Raw genomic sequence first — 19,002 nt, forward strand, 5'->3', positions numbered from 1 at the left:
AGTTCTTGATCGAGTGCATGAATCTTCGACTTATCAAATGAGTGATCAACCTTTGTGGCGTCTCAAGATTGGGGTTTTAGGGACTTAGTTTCCTTAAGGTTCTAATCCGATCATCATCTTTTGTTCCTAAGTAATCTAACACGTTTTGAAGACATCGAATTCAAGGGATCCTAGAAGAGATCATCAAGAGATCTTCAAGAGGGTTCATATCATTCAAGAGGGATCATATCACCTTGACTCTTAGGAAATCAGGATAAAAGTTTGGAAAATCCTCGACCAGAAATTTAATCAAAATCAAATTGAAAACTCAAAGTAAAAATAAATCAAACAATTTAAATAAAAATAAATTTTAAATTCAAAATTAATCGAACAAATTAAAAATCAAAATCTAATTAAAATCCAATCAACCAAAAAACCAAAATCAATTAAAATCCAATCAAAACGAAATTAAAACAAAAAACTAATTGACCAATTGAAATTCAAATTTCATCGAAACCCAACTAAATTAAATCAACAAATTCAAAATTAAAACTCAAACTCAATCAACCAATCAAGATTAAAAATAAAATTAAATCAACCATCAAGATTAAAATAAAATTATTCAAAATTAAAATCAAAATTTAATCATGTTAAAATCAAAAAGCAGGAAAATTGATCAAATACAAGTTCAATCAACAAGGGGCAATGTGGGATCATCCCCATTCTTTTAACAAGGAATGTAAGAAACAAAAAATTGGAAAATCTTGCAAAGAAAATAAATAATAATATTAGGAAACACTCATATACGTAGGAATATCCTATGCATTGAGAAAATCCTAAAAAAGTCGTATGGAATACTCTATAAGAAGGAGAAAAAGATCGAACTTTAGGGGACATAGATAGACTACCCATGTTTGAGAGACCCTCCCTCGCATTGGGCAATAGTTACAAGATCCTCTCCTCCATGTTTGTCCTTTGAACCAACCCTTTACCCTACGTTTCTCTGCCATTTTTTTTTTTGGATATCTCCTCCTCAATTTCTTAGACTCCTCTCTCTGATCTCTCCTCTCCCCTCTCAGACCAGCAGCAATATATCTCTCCCATGTCCATTCCAACTCCCAGACTAGCGGTTCTGTGATGTCTCTCAATCCTTGAACGTTCTCTACCTAGCTCACTCTCAAACTAGCAACATTCCTCTCACATCTTCTTCTATTTAGCTGTAGAACTTGTTTCCTCTCTCCAACTCTCTCAGACCTCTCTCTTCTTCACGTCCATCTGTTAGAGGTCTCTTATCTAGGCCTCTTCTTCTCTTTCGATTGCACCAACACCCCAGCTCCATCTCTCTACTACCACAACGTCCCTGCCCACTGCGCCAACTTCTCTCTCTCTCTCCATCCCTCTCCTTGTAGCAACTCCTCCCTCTCTGTGATCACCTCTCTCTGAATTCCTCTCTCTCCCTGCTATAATAGAGTATTGTTCTCTTCCCCATGTCTCTAATAGCAGCCCATCCTCTTCTCAAATGCCCCAACAACAACAACACAGTTAGCTGTCATCTCATCGTTTTCCTACCTTCTCCAACGACTCACGATATTTGAGTTTCATTTGAAGGAATCATACGCAATCGCCTCTCCGTCATAAAGGTAAATTAATTGTTTTTTTATTTATTTTAACCATTTTTAGTTTTTGTTTCTCGGATCACCGTTTTATTTAGAATCACCACGTAGTTTGGTTGAGTTTTTTTTGTTTGTTTTTTTTTTTTACTTTTTTTCTATTTATCTTCTTTTCAATAATCTATTTTTATATCTCAATGTAGGATTAGTGAGTAAAGATTTTATTTTTTCACCTCCACAATTATTATGATCGAACTACATGTATTAAGATTGTTTATTTTGAAAAAAAATTAGTGACCATCGTAGTTCTAATTCTTTCTTTAATATTCATATTTTTAATGGTTTGTGAATCATCCCATATACACATTCATTTTTTCCATAATTTGATAATTTTATATGATCTCAAATTCTTCGATTTAAGAATCCATATACATACCCATGTTTTATTGATTTGATATTTCGTGTGACATTGATTTTTGACAATTTTAAGATTCCTGTATATTCATATTTTCCAAATGTGATCATTTTACATAGTTTTGAGTTTTGCCAATTTTGAAATCCATGTATGTTCATATTTTCTATTGTGGGAAATTCATATTTAGAACTTTCTAATATGGAAATTTCATAATTTTCTATTTTGGGAAAATATATATTCATAAATTTCTAATTAAGAGGTTTTACATTTTAGTAATTTTCCTAATTTAGAAGGTTTTTGCATTTTTCTATTTAGAAATTTCATGCTCATGGAAATTTAGGATTTTTTAATTCAGAAATATGTATATTTTTGAAACTTTCTATTTTGAAAAATTATTTGTATAAATTTCTAATTTGGGAATTTATCATATTTGCAAATTTCTAATTTGGGAAATATAAACTTCCCTAATTTTGAAAATTCTTAAGTTACCAATTTTAGAAATTTCACATTCCTAATTTTTTAATTTGGAAAACTTTCATAATTCTCATTGTTACTTATTTGGAAAATATTCCCATGTGAATCTTAGACACATGATATATGATTTGAGCTTTTTCAATTTTTTTTTTTTTTTTTTGTGAAATTCAAAGAGTCATGTAATGATTGAGACAACTTTAGCTGTAACATTCGTTTAATAAATCTGATATAGATTGATGATGATTGGACCTTAGTTTAACTTTAGTGTTTGAATGTTGACCATAGGATAGTTTTGGATCGTAGTAGAGACCGGCCGTTTTGATCGGACAGGGTTGGTGCTTAACACCTTCGAAATTCGTAATCTGACCCCTTACCCATTTCTTTTATCCGTAACTAATCCAGATCCATTTTTGGTTCCTAAACCTAAACTAGGTGGAGACTCCCATTTCTAAAAAAATCCCCAATTTACCAATCGGACTTCTTTAAACTAATTGGTGAAAAGGGTCGAGCCAATTTCAGTGACGACTCCATTGGGTCAAATTTGACCCGATCCAAGACTATCCTTACGTTGACTTTTCGTTCGAGTCAACCCAATTGACTTAAAAAGACTCTTAGATTAGGCTAGATTTTGTCGTTTCTTTCATTGATATGCGATTGGATGTGATTGACTGATTATTTCTTGTAATTGGCTTTAATGAATGTATATGATTGTATGGTTGCCTATTCTTGAAAACACCCTTGGGGCCACTTTGTCCTTTTGCACATACTCATGAGCATGGATACTCATATTTGCATCATGATATGTCCTTATAAATCTCGTAGCCGGATCCAAGCTAAACTGGTCTTTCGGGACACAGTGGATGACAGTGAGCGCTACAACTTCCGTACTGTTCTTTGGGTGTATCAAACTGAAACACCACATACTACTTGACCAGGTACAACTAGGATAGTTTATCAGTGTTACAGACTGAAGTGACCTAAGTTTTGTCCTAACCTAGCCTCAATCATATAGTGAGCCTAGAAACTTGAACTTAAGTACAGTCCCATTAAGTCACAACTCGAATGACCATGAGACTCCCAAGTTGCTTTATTTAATTTAACCAAAATGTAAGAGGATGAACCGGTCTATACCACTCAAATTGAACCCGTAATACCGGTCCAACCCAATAAATGTAACTGATGAGACATACCGATCAATTCTAGTCAAACCAATTAGCCCAATTGGTAAATGGATCTTATGGATCAACATATGGACCGATGGACTAATTGGCTTAAAACTAGAGGATGAAGTGATTCAAGTAGAGTATTCGGATCCATTGGGTCAAACTAGCCCAACTCAAATGGGTACATAGTCCCAATCACTTTATATTGGCCAATTTAATCTAATAAATTGAATATTTTATAATCAACATGATTGAGATTAGTAGAAAACATATTAAGAAGTGTATTGACTAGCACAACCTAGATCTTACTTTTGAAGACCGTACATCGTTTAATCATGGTTCAAAATTTCCTAACATTCCTAATCAATCGGCAAATCATCATCAGGCAATTTCTTGCTCGGAATGTTTCATCGATTATTGAGTAACTTAGTAAATATTTTCAAGAGGGGCCTTTATTTTTATTTGCCAAAAACCTACTCTTGGGTTCCGCAAAGAATAATCCACTTTTGATGAAGTTTCAAGATATCATTGTTCCTAAGCTTAAGCGTCCACCACCTAGTTGGAGTCGTGAGTCGGATCGGTTGGGACGAATATCAGTACCAAGTGAACCGTTGAAATGGCCCTTGAATCCAAACTTGTGGAGATTCGTAAGATCTTAACGGTCTTTGCAATGACATAAAAAACATAAAGAGCAAGGTAGAAGTGCTACAACAGATCTCTAAATCAACAAAAATCCCCTCTGACGATCAAATGGGCAAGGGACTAGAAGGTAGCACGGCCAGGAATCTAGAAGAGATTTATAAGCTTTATGGAAATAAATAACACTATAATGAAAATCCGATGCTAACTAACAAAATGTCTCAGTTGGAAACAACCTTGAAAAACGTAAAAGGGATTGATGAAATCATAGCAGGAATCGATGCTTTAAATCAAATCCTTAAATCCGTTTGCCTAAAAAGTTCGTAATGCCAGAAATGAAAAAATTCAATAGAGTAGGTAGCGTAAAAATGCATCTCAAGGTGTATGTCACCAACATGCGCACCATGGGCATCATCAAATAACAGATGACATTATTATTCTAACATACTCTATTAGGATCTGCACTACGATGGTTGATGTCTCAAAATTTAACTACAATAGGGACATGGGAAAATATGTCAAAGTCGTACTATCACTAATACAAGTATAGCACCGAGATCGAAACTTCTTGAAGGGATTTGGAATCAACTCAACAAAAGAATGGGAAAATATTTACAAACTTCATTGCCCGTTGGAGGGCTAAGACTGAACAAATGTGGGACAGACCATCAAGAAAAAAATAAGTAGCGATTATATTAAAAAACCTATCGCAAGGGTATGGCTCAAAATTTAGTTATCCAGTACATCCCCACATCCGAGTCCTTGTTATAAGTCGGAAGCCAGGTCAAAGATATTTTTGCCTATGGGGTCATTTCCAACCCTTCAGACAACAAGACCAAAAAACCTTTCACTAATTCTAAACCCAACATCAACCACGCCTATGTAGCCAACATGTCCATTACGCTAGTTCAACCTCCAGCGCAAACCAATAATTAGACTAATTCAGGTTGAACCCCCCACCCTAAAAATTCACAAACTTAGAGATGACCCTCACTTTAGCCTTCTAGAAACTATTGAAAAAAAGTCTTTTCATCCTCTCCAACTTCGACCTTTGCCAAATCCTATACCAGCTTCACGTAACCCTAACCACTTCTGTGAATTCCATCAAAACCCAGGTTATCATACTGATCAATGTATCACCCTCCACCATGCATCATAAGCCTCATTGACGTTACAAAAGTCACCATCCCTGCCCTTACCACCTATCCTTTACCCACTTACCAACTTCCTTAAACTTTTAATATGGTGTCCAACACCCAACCCCCATTTGACTTAGTCTTCCTCATCCATCTAGTCAATTCTAAATCACCTAGCCATCCTATTATTGAAATAATAATCCCTAATGAAGTTCTCACCTCATGCTGTGAATCATTCAACCTAACTTCAGATGAAATCTACTGCTTGTCCCTACTTCATTCTGATAGTCCTTCTTTCATCACTTATGTTTCAACTCAAATGAATCTAACTCCTTAGAAGATGAAAATCCTTATCTGTTGGACAAAAATACGAACTTTTCTTCCTCTATTGCAATGAATGTGAATATGTGATTTTAGAATAAAGAACTTTCAAAATATCTTAACAAGAAAATGTTAGAAAAGGGCAAAGAATTTGAAGAAGAAGTTCAAGATTGGGAAACTACAACAGAACCTATTAACATTGACCAGTTGTTCTTTGAAGATCACTATGCCTCAGTCCTACCGGTTGAAAACGATGTCTTGAGTCCTTACTGTAATCAAACCCATTGGGGTACTTGTCTTTAATTTTTCCCGAATCACATAACTTATTATTTAATCTACTTTTTTTTATCAATTCTGCAATGACTTGTTTTCGTTAAATCGAGTTTTTTCCCTTTTTTTAATTGAGTCGAATCAGTTTATTGTGCCTGCAATGGTATTGTCGCTCCATCTGAATTTAATTGAATAAAAAAAATTTATGAATACCTCGAGCGCATTAACGAACTAACTAATAATCTTGCTTTAAAAAGATCTTCTAATGAGGAACTCCCTCCTGAGTTATTTGCATTATTTGAACAAGAAGACAAAGGTCGGGCTCAATCTCTAATCGAGGAAACGAAAGACATTGACATTGAAACAAAAAATAATTTTCAAGAAATTTAAATTGGAATTAACTTATCCCTATAGGAATATGAGGAGATGATGAATTTTGTTCAGAAAATTCAAAAGACTCGTTCGCATAGTCTTATGAAGATATGTTGTATAAGCTTGAGTATTGTCCAACATGAAATAAATACTCGCTCTATGAAATGGGAACATCACATGCAAAGCTAGAATAGAATCACATAATCGGAAGACAAGTTATGTTAGAATTCTTAAAATAGCACAGTACCCAGAGAGGATTACCGTTGCCATCGTCATGAAAATACAAAGAGACACATCGAGATTTGTATGAGGAATTCACACCCTCAGCATGCCAATGTTTGACTTCGATTACTTAATGCCCTCTATTATGTGGTATGAGAGAAAGCTTTGAAATAAAAGTTTCACTTCTTAAATTATCAACGGAAAGCCAATCGTCAGAAGTAAATTTGATTTATCGCAAGTACAAGATGAGTCACTTGTGTTTTGGATAAAAAAGTGAAAGTGTGGGACATGTAAGTCAAAGGTTTAGCTTCAAAGAAAATCGAATAGTTGTCTTAAATCGAAGAAAGAAAATTGTAAATCCAACAGGGAAGGTCCTTTCATCACCAAGATAAGACTGTTTAGAAAAGTTGTCAGATTTCAAAAATCATAACGATGTCACAATGCTAGAATAATTCAACCTTGGCCAGATCGAGTGGTACTATATTTAAGGAAGTCATTTTTGGCCAAACTAGTTTACCTATTACCCAACTCAATATCTCCTTCCTTAGCCCTTACAAGTTTTTTTATATATAAAAATTACCTTTTTTCTTTCTCAGCTCGATCATCCAACCTAGGGGAAGGAATGTGTTCGAACTATGTTTTGGTTGATCCAAAAATTATGGGGTACGTAGGTAACTTGAGAAGTTACTTCAGGCCCAACCATGTCAAAAAAATAAAAATATTCCCCCGTAAAGAGACAAAAAAAAAAATCTAAAGCGAAAAAGTCTCCTTTCTTTCTTAACCTACTCCTAAGTCTGCCTATGGAAGTCCTCCTAAATACCTTATGAAAAAATCGAGAAAAATAACAAGCATAATTAGGTAGTAGCTCTAGAAGTTCTAAAAAAAGCCTGCTAGGTCGAAAACTTGAAAGGATAGCTTAGGCAAAAATTAAGGCAAGCTCGCAAGGTTGAAAATCTAAAATGATAGCAAAGAAAAATGATAAGCTCGCTAGATCAAAATTTTTAAAAATCAATTTAGGCAAAAATTAGAGCTTGCCAGCTAGATTTAAAACTTGAAAGGGCGATCTAGACAAAAATCAGAGTAATCAAAAAGAAATCTCAATCAAGTTAAAAATTTGAAAGGTGATCCGAGCTGAAAAATTGAGGGCCCGTGTGGATACAGGAGCCAGAAGTACTTAGAATGCCTTTATGTTTGGAAACTATTATGGATTATGTTAAAATAACTAGAATGCCTTTATAAGTATCAGTTACTATTTTTAACATTATAACTTAACAAATTATGTTAAAAAAGAAAGTACTTGTTGTTTTTATCCATAAAAACTTATATAAACACTTAACAATTATAAACAAATGGAAGAGATTGTGAGCAAATATATACAACCACTAAAAATATGATAAAACTTTCACCACATCAATGGATAGTAAAATTGTGTATAATTGTTCACATCAATCTTGCAAGAAAAACCTTTAAACCATGGTTGGAACCCTTATGGATACATTATTGAGTGAACCATTAGGGGAGCTAAAAAGCCAAATCCAAATCCAAATGCTACACTAAGAGGTTCCCACCACATCAATGGATAGTAATATAATATTATTGAATTACATTTTTGAGGTTATGCTTGTAATTTTCAAAATTTATGAGGGGCATACTTGTCTCAAATGCTACACCAAAAAGCTACCACCACATCAATGGTTAATAATATAATATTATTGCAATTGCCTCTTTGAGGGTATGCTTGTAATTTTAAAAATTTATGAGGGGCATACTTGTCCCAATCCCATCAATTTGATAGTATTTTGTGGCTCCGCGCAAAAGTAGTTTAGAGAAGTGGCACCAACAGTACTTCGTGAAAAAGCACTAAAATGACTCCAAAGCAAAATAATTCTTTCTAGGAGCTATTTATCCAAATATGCTTAAGTGCTTATGACTCCCCTCAAGAGTCAGAAGCACTTAGAAAAGTCAATGCACATAGGTCCTAAAAGTCTGAATAGCCAAATTTCATCGACTTTGAGGGTAAAAAATAATCATCGCACAATCAATACCCAGTTTAAATCAAATATATACTCAATGGATACAAGTATCCTGTCCATAATTGATCTGAAGAACTTCACGTCCCTAAGTGAACTGATGGGGAGGAAAGAACAGATTCTGCGATGAATTTCAAAATGAAATATTCTGTTCCAATTTCTTTGAGTTTGACTCAAAATCTTCAATAAAAAGTCAAAATTAAAAATTTAAACCTTTATTGCGCTTGCGATAATGAAAGATTTCAAACTTTTATAACAGGGGCACTTTCCTTTTCTAAATAGTATAGTTTCCCCAATTACACTAGGGGAATTCGTTTTCAAACTGCGTTCAATTATCCCCAGTGCAATGTTTCCTATCAAACTAGGGGCATTTTGTTCTGAAGTCTGATCAATTTTAACCCCAAAAGGATAAGGTTAACCCTGAATTAAAGGTTACCCTCTTAATAGTAATTTTTGGAAACCCTTAAAGTTTAAAGGAATTTAAATGTTGACCTGACCTTCATAAAATCCAACTCTTCGTTTTATTTTTTTTAAAGGATTCTTGTAGAGTGGGATTTTACTCCAATTTTTTCTCAAATTTCACTCAAGCCCTCTGAGATTTTTCTCAGATGCACCAAGATTTTTCTTAGATTTTGCTCAGACTTGTTGAGATTTTATCAAATTTTGCTCATACCCAACTGGGATTTTTCTTAATCCATTGAGATTTTTATCAGATTTTGCTTAGTTATAATCACTGAGATTTTTTTCAAAATTTTCTCATATTTTGCTTAGTTATACTTAGATTATGCTCAGTTATGCTTAGATCACATTCAATTTTACTCAAATTTTTCTCAAGTTTTGCTCAGTTTAATTTTTATTAGGTTTCGCTCAGATTTTTTAAGATTTTGCTCAGTCATTTTACTCAATTTCTTATTGTTAAGTTCATTAACCTCCTATCATGAATGCATAGAATGGAGACACGTCTTTTCAAAATCATCATTACACTGTTGCACACACGTGCACTCTCTTTACATTTGCATTTGTCAAGGAGAATTTTCCAAAATTCAAGGATTTTATATTTTTTTTAGTCCAATGAGAGTTTACCCTCAAGGATTTGGACACCTCGTCAAATTGCTGAATCAGACTGCAAAATGACTATCACTGGCTTTGACAATCGGATGTTGCACTATCTACCATAATAGATTGGCCATCTAATTTGCTTCTACCCTCTACCAAAGAACGACATCTGTAGAGACCCCATTTTTTCATCTGCCTACTTCGACAATTCGTCTCCCAATTGCTGTGAATTCCTAATGATGAACGCAAAGAACTCGAAGGCTTGTGAGTGCTATCCTTTCAACTCCCCTACCCGTTATAATTCGACATAGAAATTTACTCATGCTTAAGATCGTTACACCTTACACCCAATTTAGCAAGCACGTACGTTTAAGTTCGCTACACAGTTCGATAAATTAGAGACCTCGTTATACTAGGAGAATGTGATCTTGAAACTTAGAAATAATCACGTTGGGACTAAAAGAAACCTCACGTCAAAATTTGTAAAAGTATGCAAAAATGATAAAAAATACCCCTTATGAATTTCGAACTTCAAAAAATCTTGAAAGTACATCTAGTGCATTCAGAATGTGATTTTGAGTTTAACAGGACCCAAATCAACAAAAATAGATAAATTTTGAAAAAAATCACAAAATGACTAAAATGCCCCTCAATGTCCGACTTTGACATTGAGACCCTGATTCTTAGGAAAATAAGATAAAAAATTGAAAAATCCTTGTAGACACCCCAATTTGCACGAACTCCTTTAGAAAAATCCAAATTTTCTTGAATTGGTTCCAACTAAGAACTTAAACCTTTCAACGGGCCCGCATTGCCACTTGGCATCATTTTCATGCATGGATACATACATACATCATGATCCAATCCAGATCCATATCCGTTCTCCATTAATCGATTCATTACCCACACCTTAACCCAAAGTCCATAATACCATTAACCATAAACCAAGTCCATCTCCAAACCCATTATCCGTAAACTAAGTCCATAGTCCCCATAGTCCATAGCCCAAGTCCATCCCCCAAGTCCAATACCAATTCCATTATAAGTCCATTCTCTTATACCCCCTCAAAGGATGACACATGCTGATCTCTCATAAGCCCCCAATACCCAATGCATCAATCTAATTGGAGAGTTAACTTCCTCTTGTGAAAACCCAAGAATATCCTTTCAAAAAGTGTAGTCAAACTAAGAAAGTTCTTTAGTCTTTGGTAATAATTCATAAAGTTGAAAGAACTTCCAATCATACTCTCAAAAAGTATGAACATTCAATTGTATACATAGACCTCTCCCATTAGTCAATTTTAAAAATATACATCTATATTGCTTTATTAGTTATTTATAAATGATCCACGGTCTACTTTTCACCAATCACTTCACATTTACACATGTCACTCCCCTACTCACCCTCTTAAAAGTACTTTTGTTATTCTATTAGTCAATTTTAAAAAATAAACATCCACCCTTATTTTATGAGTCATTTTTACAAATGAATCAAAGTCTACTTTTCACCTACCACTCCACTTTTACACATGTCACTCCCCTATTCACCCTCTCAAAAGCACTTTTGATTTTCTTACCTCTATTTACCAAAAAATCAAAGAATGTTTTTAAGATTTCTTCAAAAATGTCACCTTTACTGATAAGAATGCAAAATGTCATATTTTTCTTCACTAATATTTAGTCCTTTATACATATTTAGTGCCTAAATGTACTCATTATTCTTTTATTTTGATTTAGGATGCAAATGGAGGTGTTAAGTATAAAATGTAATCTGGGCATAACTCTCTCATCCGAACTCCGATTGAGATGATTCAAAATGCTATGGAACGCTGAGAAAAAGATCTACAACTTTCATGTTTTGAGTTTTGAGAGATATTGGCTGTATCAAGGAAAAAATTGGTTTTGAAGTTTTTGCACGTACACTGTTGATGCGAATTTGACGCGAATTTGACACGGATTTGACGAGGTTTATTTTCGAAAGTCTCCAAATCTGGTGCACGAAAATTCCAACCAAAAACACCACTTTCCTAATTATATTAGGACTTTATTTTATTTTTAATAATTTTTCTTAATTAGTCAGATTTTGATATTGTTATTAGAGGATAAGATTTAGAATATTTTTAGGAGATTTTGTAGGCTTCTAAGGAGGAAAAAAATAACGTGTAGAGAAAAAAAAAGAAGAAGAGACTTGAAGAAGATCTCTCCCTCTCTCTCTCTCTCTATTATTTGATTTTAATCTTTTCTTGAGGAAAGAAGGGTTGAAACTTGGGGAACTAGCGACGATAAGAAGAAGAGTTGTTGAAATTTTGTGAACTAGTTGCCAAAAAAAAGATAAATTTCTATCATAAGGAAGAGTTGCTGAAATTGACAAATTGCAAAAATCACCACCAACACATCACAAGCTTCTTTGGTCGTGTTAAAAAGTGCAACCCTTATGACTAGTTTTTTTTTATTTGTTTCAACCATAGTTTTTATTGGATTAAAGATTATTTTGTTGGATTTTATATTGGAATTTGTTAATTCAATGAGTTAGTAACTTTCAGATTTGTTAATTGATGTTTTCGGATTGGTGAGATATAGACACATGAATTGGTGATCTTAATTATGTAAGCTAAATTTTCAGTTCAGTTATATTGAAAACTTTGATATTAATTGTCATTGAAACCATAGTTGTATCTCTAATCACCTAATTGATTTGGGGTATGATTTAAAAGTGGTAAAAACTATGAATAATAGTTGTGATCTGAAAATTGTAGTTCTTTAACTATGGACTTTTCCATAGGTTTGAGGAGTAGGTTATTGAATCATAATTCCTTTTAATCTTAATGATTTGTTTAAGAAGTTGTAAGGATACGCTGAGTATTAACTTGATTGCTTAATCAAAATAACTAGGTGATGGACTTTTTCAAAACCCTAGGGTTTATCTAAGAAGGAATTTATAAAATGCATGATCTCTTTAGGCTTGCACTTTGATTCAATTCGGATATGTAATGAAGGCATGAAATTCGTTGTCTATGTTGAAGCAATTTGATTAGTCATTTAATGAATTTAATTTTCTGAATTGTGAGAGAAGATGATCAATTGTAAATATTTAATTTTATTTTTATTTTTTTAAATCCAAACGCCAAAATTGAAAACCCCTTAAATTTGTGTAATATGTTTATTTCCAACTTGTTAATTAAACTAACTAAAATTTGTTATGACTCTTTAGAATAGGAGTACCCGCAATCCCCGGCCAATAACGATACCCTACAAATCACTTTACTACAATCTTCTATAGGGTTTATTGATGACTAAAAATATGGTCTATCAAATGGCGCCGCTGCTGGGGATTGCAAAATCCCTATGTTTTAGTGTCCTTTAACTTGTTAATATTCTATTTTACTTGTTAAGCTTGCATGTAATATATCTTGTGTTACACTTATTGAAATTTTAGCATGAATCTTTCTTATCACTATGGCGATCACGTTGTAATGTTTTTAGGAAGGAAAACTTATTATTATTTTTTCAACTCTAGCCTGTATATTGTTGTCTTTGCTTTTGGGTTCAGGTCCATGAATGTCGCAGTTAGAAGAAAGACTCAAGAACTTGCAAAAAACTTGGCCTTGCTAAAAGAAGTTGCACATCAACCCCCACCTCACCAAGAGGAGAGGGAAGAGTCAGATAGCTCTTCCTATCCCTTGTTAGACGAAGAAGAAACATACCTGATTTAGAAGAAGAAAGTAAAGAAGAATAATTACCAATGGCTGAAACCATTAGACAAATATCTTCTTCAACTGATGGGGGAACCGCACCAACTTGTATTACTTATCCAGAATCAGCAATCGAAAAAGTAGCTGAGTTTGAATTGAAGAGTGGGTTTTTACACCATTTGCCCAAATTCCATGGGCTTACTAATGAAGATCCTCATAAGCATCTCAAGGAGTTTCAGTTTGTGTGTTCAAGTATGTGCCCACAGAATGCGGATCTCAATATTTTGAAGCTGAAGTCATTCCCTTTCTCACTTGAAGATAGGGCAAAGACTTGGTTGTTTGATCTACCTTCAGGCTATATCAACACATGGGAGAAGTTGATGACTGAGTTTCTGACTAAGTACTTCCCCACCTCAAGGATTACTGTCTTAAGAAAGTAAATAACTAGAATTGAGCAAAGGAAGGATGAGGCATTTTATGCCTACTATGAGAGATTCAAGAGCTTAGTTGCATCATGTCCTTCACATGGGATGAAGGAAGGAAATCTACTTACTTACTTTTATGAGGGACTCCTCCCTCTTGAACGTCAATTGTTAGATGCTGCTGCTGGAGGTTCTTTGGTGGATAAGACACCTGAAGTTGCTAAGGAGTTGCTCGCCCAACGTGCACTTAATTATCAACAATATGAGGGAGTGTTAAACTCCACTCGTGGGGTGAATGAGGTATCTTCTAACTCTATTCTTGAGGTAAAAGTTAATAAAATGTCTACTCTTCTATCTCAGGTATTGAATGTGAATGGAGCACAAGTACAACAAGTTGCTCAAATCTGTGGTGTGTGCTGCACTCAAGGGCATCCAACTGACCAATGTCCCCAACTGATCAATAATGGAGGATGGGAGTCTCTTAACGCTATTGGGTTCCAAGGTAATCAAGGCGGACAAAGGTACAACCCTTTTTCTAACACATATAACCCTGGACTTAGAGATCAACCCAATTTATGTTGGGCCAACAATGATAATATTCAAAACCCTCAAGGACAAGGGCAAGTGTTTCCACGCCCTCCAGGTTTTCTGATGAGACCTCAGGTACCTCAAAACTTTGTCTCACCTCAGGTACCTCAAAACTTTGTATCTAATCCTCATGTGCCTACAAATTCTACTACTCCTAATTATGATGAGATTTTAAAGTCCCTTGCTCAAGGGCAACAAATTTAACTACTGCTACTCAAGCTCTTGTTACAGGTCAACAGGCTCACACTAAAGACATTGTAGAGTTGAAAAAGCAGTTGGGACAAGTGGTTGGCTTCATGGGAAAGATAACTGAGAGCGAAAAATTGCCTAGCAACACTGTTCCCAACCCAAATATCGAACAAGCTAAAGCTGTTACCAAAAGGAATGGTAAGACCCTTGTGGATGTTCCCAAAACCCTAAAGAAGGCCCAAGTGACCCACAATGAGGAAAAGGACAAAGAGAAAGATCCTGCCACATCAAAGACATAAGTGATTGGTTCTTCATCATATGAGAATGCTTTAAAACCTCGAGGTAATGAGCAAAACCCTAAAAATTCTTTCGATTCTAATCATTTTGCTCGTGTGCCTTTTCCTAGTAGGTTTGCCAAAACCAAGAAGGATGAATCTGATCAAGCCATCTTGGAGATTTTTAAGAAGGTACAAGTCAACATGCCTTTGATTGAGTGTTTGAAGCAAGTGCCAAAATATGCCAAGTTTCTGAAAGAGCTTTGCACTACAAGGAGGCAAACTCATGAGAAAGAGGTGGTAAAGATGAATGAGACAGTCTCTGCTGTCATCCAAAGGAAATTGCCACCAAAGCTTAAGGATCCAAGGAGTTTTTCTGTTTCTTGTGTGATTGGTACCAATAAATTTGATAATGTCATGTTAGACTTAGGAGCTTCAGTTAATGTGATGCCTTATAGTCTTTATGCTTCTTTAGATCTGGGTGAACTTAAAAGTGATAATGTTGTTATCCAATTGGCTGATCGATCTAACAAGTATCCTAAAGGATACGTTGAGGATGTTCTTGTGCAGGTGAATCAACTCATTTTTCCCGCTGACTTCTATGTCCTTGATATGGAAGAGGCACCCCTAAATTCCACTCCATTATTTTTAGGGCGCCCATTCATGAGGACTGCAAGAACAAAGATCGATGTTTATGGAGGAACATTGACTAAGGAATTTGATAATGAAATTATACGCTTCAACATCTTTGAAGCTATGCGGTATCCATTGACTGACATTAAACCCTGTTTTTCTATTGATATTATTGATTCTTTTGCGCAGAGGTTTATGGAAGCAATGGAAGAAGATGAGTTGAAAGTAACACTCTCTCAAGGAGTTGGTTAACTGAGAATGGAGATTCCATTTCTAAAGCTGAGTTGGAGAAGGCTGAAGAGCCCATTGTGATCAGAACCGTGGCCTCCCTTGAGTCCCAACCCATTTTACTAAGGTCTATTCCTCTTTTGTCCCTTCCTATTTCTACTAACAAGATGTTACCTTCAGTGATACAGGCCCCTGTACTTAAGCTTAAGGTTTTGCCAGATCACTTGAAGTATGTGTTTTTGGGGGATAAGGAGACGTTGCCTTTTATTATATCCTCGAAGTTGGAGGAGAATCAAGAGAAGAAGCTTGTGGACATTCTTAAGAAGTACGAGACCGCCATTGGTTGGACTTTGGCAGATATCAACGGAATCAGCCCAACCATGTGCGTCCATAGAATCCTATTGGAGGATGGTGCCAAACCCACCAGAGAAGCCCAGAGACGCCTACATCCACCCATGATGAAGGTAGTGCAAGATGAGATAATAAAATTACTTGATTGTGGCATTATTTACTCTATTTCAGATAGCAAGTGGGTGTCTCCTATTCAAGTTGTGCCAAAGAAGTCTGGAGTTACTGTAGTGAATAATGAGGAGAATGAGCTAGTACCTCAACGAGTTGTGACTGGTTATCGAGTTTGCATAGATTATAGGAAGCTCAATGCGTCAACAAGGAAGGACCATTTCCCTCTACCCTTCATCGATCAGATGCTTGAGAGGTTAGTTGGTTACCCTTTTTATTACTTTTTGGATAGATATAGTGGGTACAACCAGATCTGTATAGCCCAAGAGGATCAAGAGAAGACCACCTTCACTTGCCCTTTTGGCACTTATGCCTACAGACGTATGCCATTTGGATTATGCAATGCACCAGGTACATTTCAACGTTGTATGCTTTCCATTTTTTCTGAATACATTGAGAATATCATTGAGGTCTTTATGGATGATTTTAGTGTCTTTGGTAGAGATTTTGATGCATGCTTAGGAAATTTGAAACTTATTTTAAAACGTTGTGTTGAAACTAACTTGGTTCTGAATTGGGAAAAGTGTCACTTCATGGTGACTCAAGGGATTGTTTTAGGACATATTATATCTGCTAGGGGGATTGAGGTTGATAAATCTAAGGTAGATCTTGTGCGTTACTTACCCTCTTCCACTTGTGTGAGAGAGGTTCGGTCATTTCTTGGTCATGTAGGATTTTACAGGAGATTTATCAAGGATTTCTCCAAGGCATCAAGGCCCTTGTGCCGGTTGCTCCAAATAGACACTTCATTTGAGTTTGATGAGGAGTGCAAGAAGGCTTTTGAGAAGTTGAAGGAGTTATTGACTATTGCTCCAATTATGTCTCCACCTAATTGGTCCTTACCTTTTGAATTGATGTGTGACGCCTCAGATTACGCTGTTGGGGCTGTGTTGGGGCAAAGAATAGATAAGAAGCCTTATGCTATCTACTATGCCTCTAGGACGCTCAATGATGCCCAACTGAACTATTCCACAACAGAAAAAAAGCTCCTTGTTGTGGTTTTCGCTTTAGATAAATTTCGCTCTTATTTACTTCAAACTAAAGTTATTGTTTATACTGATCATGCAGCTTTGAAGTATTTGATGACAAAGAAGGAAGCCAAACCGAGGCTAATTAAATGGGTGTTGTTACTTCAAGAATTCGATTTGGAGATCAAAAACAAAAAGGGGGGTGAAAACTTGGTAGCCGACCATTTGAGCAGACTTGTACATGAGGAGGACACCTTACCCTTACAAGAATCATTCCCAGATGAGCAGCTCTTTGGGATTGAGGTAAGTGAACCGTGGTATGCGGATATTGTGAATTATTTAGTTACTAAGCAATTCCCCTGATACTTTACCTCAGTCTAATAAAGAAAAGCTTAAGAAAATGGCTAGATATTATATATGGGATGAACGTTATTTGTGGAAGCATTGTAGTGATCAAATCATTAGGAGGTGTGTCTCTGAATCTGAGCATAAATCTATACTTGCCTATTGTCATTCTGAGTCTTGTGGTGGACATTTTGATGCACGTCAGACAGCCCGTAAGGTATTAAATTGTGGTTTCTTTTGGCCCTCTATTTCTAAGGATGCATATATGTACTGCATGACTTGTGATAGGTGCTAGAGAACAGGTAACTTAGGTTCTAAAGATCAAATGCCCATACCCCATATCATAACTGTTGAGATTTTCGATGTCTGGGGCATTGATTTCATGGGGCCGTTTCCTTCATCTAATGGTTTTTTTACATTCTTTTGGCTGTTGATTATGTGTCCAAGTGGGTGGAGGCTAAGGCCACCAGAACTAATGATTCTAAAGTTGTTACAGATTTCTTGAGATCTAATATATTTACTAGGTTTGGAGTGCCTCGTGCGATTATTAGTGATGGTGGATTACACTTCTGCAACAAAACAATTGAGGCTCTTATGAAGAAATACAAGGTGAATCACAAGGTAGCAACACCATATCATCCTCAAATGAATGGATAAGCAGAGGTCTCAAATCGTGAGATTAAAGAAATTTTGGAAAAGACTGTGGGTCCTACACGCAAGGATTGGAGTAAAAGACTTGATGATTCACTTTGGGCCTATAGGACAGCATACAAAACGCCAATTGGGATGTCTCTATTCAACTTATCTATGGTAAGGCATGTCATTTACAAGTTGAGTTTGAGCATATGGCGTGGTGGGCTGTTAAGTCTTTCAACTTAGACATTGATGAGGTCGGTTTACATAGAAAACTACAACTGAATGAACTTGAGGAGATTAGAAACGAGGCATTTGATAGTGCATGGATCTACAAAGAGAAAACTAGAGCTTTTCATGATAAGATGATCCGTGGCAAGGCCTTTGTTGTGGGCCAAAAAGTTCTTCTTTTCCATTCTAAACTTAAACTTTTTCCTGGTAAGTTACGTTCTCGATGGGTAGGTCCTTTCGTTGTCACTAATGTTTTTCCTCATGGTGCTGTGCAAATAAAAAGTGAAAAAACTGGAAATGAATTCAAGGTGAATGGCCATCGCTTGAAGCCTTACTATGAGGCTTTTAAGGAGCACACTGTGGAAGAAGTACCCCTCCTTGAGGCTCCACTCACAAAGGACTAAAAACGAGGTACAAAGTCTAGGCTGAAGGACTGTAAACATTCAAGCGCTATTGGGAGGCAACCCAATTCAACCAAGGCTATTGAGGATACATCGAAACAGATTTGCATTTTCTTTCTCTCCTCTATTTACTTTGGTTGATTTCATTTTTTATTTTATTGTGTGATTTTCGTGAATACCTTGCTCATGTT

At 35.6% G+C, this 19,002-nt stretch overlaps 1 protein-coding gene across 1 annotated transcript; it reads left to right on the top strand.

The window, feature by feature from the left end:
* Positions 1–15,057: 15,057 nt before the first annotated feature.
* On the top strand, positions 15,058–15,738 carry LOC147410755 (uncharacterized). The gene has a single exon (XM_086423113.1). The coding sequence runs from the start codon at positions 15,058–15,060 to the stop codon at positions 15,736–15,738; it is 681 nt and encodes a 226-aa protein (XP_086279239.1).
* Positions 15,739–19,002: the final 3,264 nt, after the last annotated feature.

Source organism: Akebia trifoliata, chromosome 1, assembly GCF_017979445.1.
Source record: "Akebia trifoliata isolate Shusen 1 chromosome 1, ASM1797944v1, whole genome shotgun sequence".
Classification (NCBI taxonomy): domain Eukaryota; kingdom Viridiplantae; phylum Streptophyta; class Magnoliopsida; order Ranunculales; family Lardizabalaceae; genus Akebia; species Akebia trifoliata.